The following is a 10,061-nucleotide window of genomic DNA, read 5'->3' on the forward strand; positions in this document are numbered from 1 at the left end:
ACAACTGGTGACCCCGAGCTCAAGAAAGTCTCCACCGTCTACAACCGGTGACCCTGAGCTCTCGAAAGAGTTCACCCCAATACTCGCTCCACTCCGCACGGGGGCAACGATCACTTCATCGCGTGAACGGAAGCTGCCTCCCACACGGAGTCTGCCAGACTTGCAAACTGGTGACCCGGAGATCTCACCAGGAGTTCACCTCCCTCCGCACTGGGGCAACGATCACTGCATCGTGTGAACGGAAACTGCCCCTTACACAGAGCCCGTCTCCCCCTAGCTCTACCTACTGCTTCTGACTGCGGAGGTTGTGAAGACCTGTCAACGCTAAGGCTGTTTCATACACGTGGCCTTCCTCTACATCATGCCCGGGACTACCGCAGGATCTCCTTGCCTGACACCAGTCAGCCCTGCTGCTTCAACTGACTCGCATACATCCCCGTCAACCGACAGACCGCCTGTATCTGCAGTTACACTGAAGCTACCACCAAAGGCACGTGCAACATCACAGCCCCAGCGATAAGTAATTCCGCAACTTCAGGTCTGCAGTGTCATTACCACCAAAGCTTCGGAACGACTGCACGAAAATGAGTTTTTCCTTGCAGCTAAAAGGGAAAAGAGATGTGCGAGTGATGACGCCGACCACCACTCGCAAATGCCTTGCCAAATCTAGTCATAGAGTATCGATCGAACCTATTTCGATCTAGGAGGGGGATATCTGTAGCGACCATGTATATACGTTTCCACAAGTTTCCCCCGCAACTCATTTCTCAAGATTCTTGCTAGTCCATTATAATTTAGCGAAGCTACCCATCAACTCTAACTCAATATCATTATTCATGTATTTGCCTTAAGCATTACAATCAGTTACCAACTGCGATTGGAATACTGTTAAATATGAATTAGCTATATAATTATAATATTAACACCGACCTATAAGATTGCAACATTAAGTAACTCCACTAGTCATAGTTATTTACAAATCTATAATACAGCGCGTAACCTGGTCTCCAGACCTAGTTCCAGTAAATGAGCAAAATTCATTCCGTGTTTCATTCCCGAAATCGAAAGAGAATTGTAAGACGCTAGCGCAGTCTGTTCTCTGACTTACACGCCTTAGCCGAAATACAGGGCGTTTGGTACAAGAAAACGTTTGGCACGAGTCACAGACCTTAAGGGCCTCAATACCGCGCTGCTAGCATTTCCCCGTCTTACAAGTTAATCTTTAATTTGATTATTTGAAGAAACTTGCAAACAATATCATCATCACGATAGGTATGTCTAATAATGTTCATGACCAATTGAGAGTGTGTTTACCGTTAATTCATAGTGGTAATTTTTTTAAGCTTTTTATTGGTAAAGTCTAATTCTTCGTTGCGCAGGAAATCATCCAGCCGAGCCAGCTCCAGGCACTCAAGCAGAAGATGCTTGACGGTGTGGGGCAGTAAATGACATTGAAGGGCATTGATCCGAATGAATGTGCTGTCCAGGCAGTGTTTGTAGGAGTAAAGTGAGGGATGGTGACCAGAACAAAGTCTATTGAGGTGCACCCTGTCTGCACGGTTTAACTACTGTTCTGTGTGACGGATGTCTGGCAGTATTTAATCTATTATGTTATTGATTGGTAGATTCGAGAGAGCGTTCCGGGTTAGATGCCTGCGTATATGTTTGACGAAGTTGGCTGGGCCTGTGGTCGGGAGTAATGAGTATTGTGAGGTAGAAGTTGTATGGAGTATTAGCTACTGTTTGGGTGTTGTGGGTAAATGCTAAAAGTGAAGAAGAGGTTGTAGAGTACTGATGCGAGGAATTGGGTGCCTCTCATATCTAGGTGTTATTTCATAATGAAGACTCGGGTTTCTACGTGGACACGGCTGGGTGATGTGGCTTGCGTGCTTCCAAGTGCGATTCTGAATGCTGTGTTTTGTATGGTTTGTAGGTGATTGTGGAGTGTGGGTGAAATTATGGGTGCCCAGGCAGAACTTGCATAGTCCAGCACTGACTCCAGGTAGTGGTTAGTGTCCCCAGGTGAGTGGTTAGTGTCCCCAGGTAGTGGTTAGTGTCCCCAGGTGAGTGGTTAGTGTCTCCAGGTTCCAGGGCCTGGTGTGGGACTATCTGCCCTGGAGTAGGACTATCGTCCCCGGAGTGGGGCTTTCTGCCCTGGAGCGGGGCATTCTGCCCTGAAGTGGGGCTGTCTGCCCTGGAGTGGGGCTATCTGCCCTGGAGTGGGGCTATCTGCCCTGGGGTGGGGCTTTCTGCCATGGAGTGGGGCTATCTGCCCTGGAGTCGGAGTGGGGCTTTCTGCCCTGGAGTGGGGCTTTCTGCCCTGGAGTGGTGCTCTCCGCCCCGGTGTGGTCTCCACTTTGGTGGCCCCGTTCTGTAGCCCTTCAGCCATTGAGAAATCTTGAGTTTTTTCCGAGACACCCTTTTTTGTGTCTGAAAACAAAATTCAGTCAAATTCCTTGAACTGTTCTGACATGGGGCCGCATTGAACCAGTCTTCAGAGGCTCCCATAAATTTCAATTAAAGAAAGAAAGCTGTGTTGTGAACACGGGATGCATGCCAGAGTGCAGCATTGCCCAATACCAGCAAAGTCCGGCATTTTTTGCATGCTCTTTTCCGTGCTGACCGTGCATAAGCCTGCTACAGGGCAGGGTAGCCTAAGGGTACGAACACATTGAAAGCAGGTATCCAGCGTGCTGGTTACCTGCTCAGGCTGGCACCTGAAAGCTGAAACCATAGATCACAGAAGCCTATTTGTACAGGTTTTCACTGTGAACACTTACATTATTATCTTTTGTTCATTCTTGTGGCAGGTTGGAGCAGGTTGCCCGCGCAGGCAAACCTGCTTTTACTGTGTAAATACCCTAAGGCCTAAGGGATTATAGGGCTGATTTGAGAGTTAATTTGCTGGTCTACGGCCAGGGTGCAGAAGGTGGAAGCAGCGTTGCCAATATATGGGGTTTTAAGCCCAAAGCGTCACTGACCATTTTCAAAATGCGTCGCCGGGTAATTTTTAATGAAAAGCAATTTACGCTGAGTAATGAAAAACTATTTACAAGCCACGAAATTATTTACAAGGTTGCATGCACATGTGTGTTACCCCAAATATCTAATTTTACCCTAAAAACAGCCCGATTGTACAGCAAGTGTCAACTGAACATGTGATGATGCAGTCTGATCGCTCTAATGTGACCGCAACTACATTTTGTTTACATTTTTTTGGCGGGAACTCATCGCAACCGATTTCCGGACAAGCTTTACTGCATCTTGATCCATCCAATGTACCAGAAACCTTAATTTTTCTAAATAGTTGGCCGAAGACTGACAAATGTATTAAATGCAAGAATTACAATCTAAATGTGTCGGCAAGATCTTCTGAAGGTGTAAATTTTGCTACTGAAGTGTTGCCAAAGATCTTGCTATATTCATCCACTCTGCACAGTGGGTCTACGGCTGTGCACTTGTGAAGCTGCCGTTGATGTCAGGAGTGTCCCGAGTGTGCTGGCTTTGAAGGACAAACTTCAATAACTGAAAGTCAACTGAGATGAACTGACAACTGATGTATTTTTATCCACTTTCCTCTCTAAGATCAAGGCAAAATTGTAATTATTTTTACAACATTATTTATATTTCTCAATATTATTATTCTTATGTTTTGCCGTAATACGGTAATCCGTTGGAGACAAGAGCAGTTGCCCTGTGAGGCTGTGGTGGGTGGCCTGTGTCAGCCTTGCAGTGCTGGACACAATGGGCAAAAAAAACAGCCTCTAATCAGTCAGATTTGAATTGAAACTCTTGCTTCAGCAACGAAAACTTGTCACTTTCTTCTTTTGATCCATGGAATTCCATCTCTTTCACATACACTTTCCTTAACTCAGAGCTCAGCAGTCACCTGTCAGCACTTCAATGCAACCTGGAAGGCTGGACCTGCCTCCTCACTCTAACCCTGGGCCCCTGGTGCCCTGCCCCTCTGTGATACTTCATTAAATGTTCATCCCATGATGCCCAATATTAACACCTAATTCTGGTGGTCACAACTTTCAGGGGTTTTAATGACCTCTTTGAGGAGGTTTTCTCTTTCGATGATTTTTCTGACTCTGACACCATGATTATATCAGGATAAAGAATAGAAAGAAACAATGATGGGAACATGATGAATCTGTAAATAAATTATGGAGAGTGAGTCTGCATCTCACGCCTGGATGAGACTATGAGTCTGCATCTTGCTCCTGGATGGATGATGGATGGTGGAGACTGTCAACCTGCACCTGGCCAAGTTGATCTAAGTAGGTTCCTCTCTAATGACCTTGCTCTCAGACTCTCAGTCTTAGCAAGGCTCTGATCGACTCTATATGGAAAATTTGGCATCTCCAGCATGTCAAAAAACCATGCCTGTACTTTGCTAGTTCTGAATATGAAAATATCACAGGATATCTCACATCTGCAAGAAGTAGAGAAGCTAGGGATTTGGAAAGTTATTGTAGACTTCCTGATGAGCACTGACCTCTGCAGGACATCTGGGTGTCACTGCAGAGGGAATCTTGAAGGGGAAAGATCTCATCAGAACATAGATGTTCAAAACTTCAAAGTAACTGTCCCTTGTAGTGTCCTGCCTTCACATCCCTCACATGTGACAATTAGTTACCAGTGCTTCCAAGTAAACATGTTTGTAGATAAGTCCTGGCAATGTTTTAGGTGTTGTCATGGGATGCCTTCTGTGTCCAACTTTTGCAGAATTCTATATGAAATTTGAGGGTTGCTCAATACATTTGAAGATAATTCCTTTGTCATTAATATTTACCAAAAACCTACCAATATTTTAAGCGCTAAATGAAGAAAGTGAATGCCCACAATGCTATAAAAGAAGCGCTATGTGCATTGTCATACAAAGGGCTTTCATGACCTGCACATCGGGGATGTGATTTGAAAACTTAACTTAGAACTAGTAAAAAAATCTTAGTGAATAATGGGTTTTCAAATAGAACAGTCAATTCTGAAAAATCGAATTATTATTCCAGAAATAACATAACCTGCAATGCCACAATATCTAAAGGTAACATCACAACAATCTTCTACCAAAACTAGATGAACAAAGGCCATGAAGTAGATGAACAAGCTCTTCAGTCAATCTTTCATGATAATGTCAAGAGCACAGCAGATAATGCAAAAATGAAACTTCTGATCTACTACAAAAATAAGTAAATTGAAAATCGTATAATGAATAATAATCCTTGTAAAAAATCTGGACTGTGTCAAGAAACTAATGTTTATAAATTCTCATGTAATAAAGAAGGTTGTAGATTTCTTCAAAATATGAACTACATTGATCTTACTAGCTCGACCTTAAGCCGACAACTCACATGAGATCTACCATCTGGAGGACATAAGAACCACATGTGGGAGGCTTGCAATGAGACCCATCACATGAGCGACATTGGAGTCCTGCATCTGCATAGTTATGCAGTGCTCTTACCCATCAAGGCTGGCGATAGCTGAGGCTCTCATTACCAAGAGTAGGTCTCCAGCTATCAACCTCCAGACTACAGAAATTGTTTAGACACTGAAACTATTTTCAGAGTAATTTAAGCTTGGATTTCAAATTGTATCCACAATACCATTGATTTGTAGTACTGTCATTTCCATAAGTTCAATTTCAAGTGTTGCAAAACCTTCACCTACTTGATAATGAAATTTGTATTTTTGAAAGAAAATCTATTCAAATGTCATTTGGTAACCTGCCTTTTGATCTCCTGCGCCAGCAAAGGCCAGCATGTTCAACTTGTTGAAAAATAAATGCGATTATTAATAAAAAGCATGCTCTGGTCTTTAAACAAACTTGCATATTTATATATACACATATATACAAAATATTTCATTACTTTTAATTTTATTTTCACTACTTATGGTTTTTAGAGACATAGATAAAAATGTGAAAACTGTCACTGGAAGCTAAATGAACCACTTTTTCAGAAACGGTGCTATCTATGTAAATACTAAATAAAAACTTTCAAGTTGACTAGTTCCAATTCGTAAAACATGACTGTTTGCTTTGTTCATGGTTGTGAAACTTCTTCACAAATTAATCTTTATAAGCTTTATACATTTCCAAAGTGTGAAGTATTTTGTAAAAATGGCTTTTGGCTTGTGGCCAAAGTGACATGGGTGTTGATAACTGTAAGAACTTCAGAATTTGTGGTAAACACTTCAGTGCTATGCAGTACAAAAGAGACTTCCGATTTGAGCTTTGTAGCATCAAACGAGGCAAAAACTACCGCGATTTGAAAGAAGATGCTATTCCAGATCAATATCTGCCACTGCCAGCCACATTGCTAAATGATTCAACACAATTTGGTTGGTAACTATGTATATAAGTTTGGCTACTTTTGTCTAGTGAGGTTTCATTGAAGACCAGAGAATTTGTTTTATTCGCAATTTTCTTATTAGTTTTTTCAATATATCGAACAATATTTTTAGTTTGAACTGGCAAATCGAANACTCAATTCTAGATTCACAAGTTACACTGATTATTAAAGAAGCATTTTGAACCTTCATCCAATGCAGGGCATGAAAATTTGCACGGCTGTAATGACCATATTCATGTTCAAGGAGTTGAAATATTTTAAGAAATGACTATATTGATCAGTAAACATACTCAAATTATTTGCCTATTTGTATGTATACCATATATACTACTGACATTAATCGTTATTCCTAATATAAATCTTGAAAGCCAATTTCATCAATAAAATAGCCATTGGGGTGTTTGGGGCTTCAGACATTAATGTTGCATTGGAACTATATGTTAAAAATGGCAAAATTTAATAACTTGACTTCAGATGTTAAATATTGTAAAAAATAGGGTTTTGTATTGTAATTTTGTACCATTTTGAACAATATTCTAATGTAGTCAAGTTCTGTGCATCAAAGATTGTTGATACATCAAGCAAATAATTGTGTACTTAAGTAAATTAGGATATGTGAATTTTGTTGCAAATGTTGAAATTAAGTACTTCTTTCAAGCCTCTGTTGCACTCTGCACAATTTTCCGTATCCCTCCAGTGTTATTTTTTTTGCTGCAAACATTATCCATTGAAAAACTTCAACCTAATTTATTCATAATTCTCATCACATTTGGCAATGGCGTCTATCACCAAAGAAGGCAGTGGTGTGCTGCAACAACTCTCCGATGCTGCAGTCAGGAGTGGCAGATGCCCTAATTCAAGCCTCACTCAAGCGTCTCCTGGTGGCAACAAAGTAAAGTCTGAAGGTTAGCAATATTCCATGTGCCTAACTAACCAATTGTTATTATTCAGAGGAGGAACTGAGTTCATGTAAATTTGTCAAATTTATTTCTCATCTGTAATTATTTCTTAGGAGTTTTAGTACAATATATGATAACATTATGTTGGAATATGCCACCTAATGGGTCTCACTCATCAGAGTGATATTACTTTTTTTTCTAAAGCTCATATGATTCATTACATTAGAGAGCATTATATTTACTATGAGATACTTTCATCCATGGCCTAGTGGTACCAGTACACTAATGTACATATTTTTTTCAGCCTTGGAAAAGATTGACCCTCCACCAGTCCTCGAAGTTCCTGCTATCTACATCAAGGAGGAACCTGAGGATGTAACTGAAGAAGGATCCATCAAAGAGGAGCCATTCTTATGTGGAAATGAATTAGGTGGAGTTGATGAGCAAAAAATGTTTAGCAAAGCATTTGAAATTCCTGCAGAGGTTTCCAATAAATGAACAGCAAGATGCAATTTCTGCAATGAAATCTCTAAATTAAGCTTCAGGAGATGCATCGTAACCAATTATTTAGTCTGAAAAGTTGAGCATAAATAATTAGGTATGAAGAGCCCTCACCCTGACTCAATAATTGCTAAGAAGTTTTGGAAAATTTGATTTATAATTACTAGCATTAGGATTGTTATTCTAAACCAAACCCATGTTTTCGTCTCATAGCTGTCTGTAGTCAAATAACTATGATATGTGATTGCTTTTATTTGCAGGAAATGAAAATGAAATGTTGTTGCCTCTATTGGCAGGAACCATGCAAATATGTCCAAATACAACGAAGAGAAAGAGGTGCCGAGAGCATTCATGTATGGCAATTGGATCCAATAAAATCTTACTAAAAGTGTGCATTTGCTTCTGAAATTGCCACCCATTCTTAGATTTCCATTTGAATTTCAGAAGTGGCAAGAAAAACATTTACTTATATCATGAAGCATCAATATGAGGAAACGTTTTGCGGCCAGTAATTTTGATCCATTGACATTCAAATGCTGTTGAGGAAATTCGAAACTTGCAGAGACTTCAATGAGAAGTTGTACATTATATCCCATCTAAAGCTGCACATATCACTATCTGCCACATCAATATTGTCCTTTCCTTCTCACCAGACCTCTTCAAATCGACATCTTCCTAGTTTACCATGCTAGACAATCGAAAGTTGAGGCTCACAACACCCACCCAAACTCCTCACAAAACATTTCAGCTCTTCTGATGAATCAGGTATATATTCATAATTTTAGCTTCCACTAATACACACTATAAGTAAAAATTTTGAAAATTTTTCCCAGTTCTTCAAGATTGCAAATCGTTCAATTTATTGTGATTATTTGAGCATAAAATTATGACTTAATAGGTGCTGGTAGTGACGCTGGGAACAGATGTCCTTTTCCCAATGCATTTAATGCCGCTAGTGAAACAATGATTTCTAATCTTCAATAATAAATGACAATGCCTCTCCCTTAAGCGAGGATTAAAACATAGAACAAAACATTTTGTTCAGAAGGAAGATGAAGGAATGCACTTGAACCTGTTACATTAAATGTAACATCCTTATACACCTCATGTATCTGAGATCACATCCGAGAATGGACAGAATTGGTAATAATCAACACCACACAGCATTGGACGAGTGGAAAATGGAGTGCTTGGGTTCATGGTATGAGTTGATGACGACTCTGGTGGCATTGGTGGGGAGACTGTTGCTGGCCAGTCTAAGAGTAATAGTGCTGGTCATATTTGGTAGCATTGGCTGAATGACATACAGATTGTCTTCCAAGTTGTAGAATTTGTGGTTCTGTCGTGTGATTTGTGGCAAGGGTGTTGCAGATGGAGACACTGCAGTAGTACCGTCAAACGGGGTAAAAAGGGACGGTTTTGAGCGTTTTTGTTAATAACTTCTAACCATGAAACATTTCATAAACAAGTTTAGGCTCATTTTAACGGTCTTTGCAAGGGCTATCGTATGGCATCTCCAAAAAAATTCCATAGGTATCCTATTTGTAAGGTGCTAGATGCAATATAAAAGGCTCCTGAATTAATCTGGAAATAGGGTAAAAAGGGACACTTGAATTAAAACTCAAATTTTAAACATTTGAAGCATGCAGAGTGTACTCATCTATTACTAACAGTACTCTGAAGTCCTCCTCTTCCTTTGTAGATGATGTAAATGTAGAATAAATGAAATTTTCTGTGATTTTTACTTGGTTTTTTCTATATTGATATAATATTACCTTATCCATACATTACCGTATTATTAATGTGATATTACTGTATCCATGGACATACCATTGAGCATTGACAATGACCTTGTCCACTGCAAGCTTCATATCAGCAGCCATGTAGCCTTTCTTCTGTATCTGTAAGCTTACAGGATGGTTTGTAATTTTGCACAATTTTAATTGAGTCGAGTGATTTCACTATAACAAAAAAGATTGTAAAAAACATACCTGAAACAGGAAGGAATATATTAGTGACAACCATCATGTTTTTTGGAGAAATAAATCATGGTTTAGGTTAACTACTTTTCATTCTTTGTTGCCCAGTACCCAATTCTATCTGTGACATTCTATGCACAATTTTGTGATGGCTGTAATATGCACAATTTTGTGATGTGAGTAATTTTTTATTTAGTGAAATTTTTTCGCTGAGCAAGGTAAATGTAATCAAAATTATTTGCTGTTAATTGATTTTTTCATTGACTGGAGCCTTTACTAACCAAGGTTCTACTGTAAATGCAATTCTAGGGGTGTCCCTTATT

General features: G+C 39.9%; 1 protein-coding gene across 2 annotated transcripts; it reads left to right on the forward strand.

Moving 5' to 3' along the window:
* Nucleotides 1–5,936: 5,936 nt before the first annotated feature.
* Nucleotides 5,937–9,193, forward strand: LOC108666112. Of its 2 annotated transcripts, none has more exons than XM_018152924.2 (3): nucleotides 5,937–6,348; nucleotides 7,157–7,264; nucleotides 7,563–9,193. In XM_018152924.2, the coding sequence occupies exons 1-3, from the start codon at nucleotides 6,156–6,158 to the stop codon at nucleotides 7,754–7,756; spliced, it is 495 nt and encodes a 164-aa protein (XP_018008413.1). In that variant the 5' UTR covers nucleotides 5,937–6,155; the 3' UTR covers nucleotides 7,757–9,193. The 2 variants fall into 2 exon arrangements, with proteins under 2 accessions (XP_018008413.1, XP_018008412.1); XM_018152923.2 differs by having other exon boundaries at nucleotides 5,938–6,348; nucleotides 7,154–7,264.
* The last annotated feature ends 868 nt before the right edge of the window (nucleotides 9,194–10,061 follow it).

The sequence above is a fragment of the Hyalella azteca genome, unplaced genomic scaffold (assembly GCF_000764305.2).
Source record: "Hyalella azteca isolate HAZT.00-mixed unplaced genomic scaffold, Hazt_2.0.2 contig13217, whole genome shotgun sequence".
Classification (NCBI taxonomy): domain Eukaryota; kingdom Metazoa; phylum Arthropoda; class Malacostraca; order Amphipoda; family Hyalellidae; genus Hyalella; species Hyalella azteca.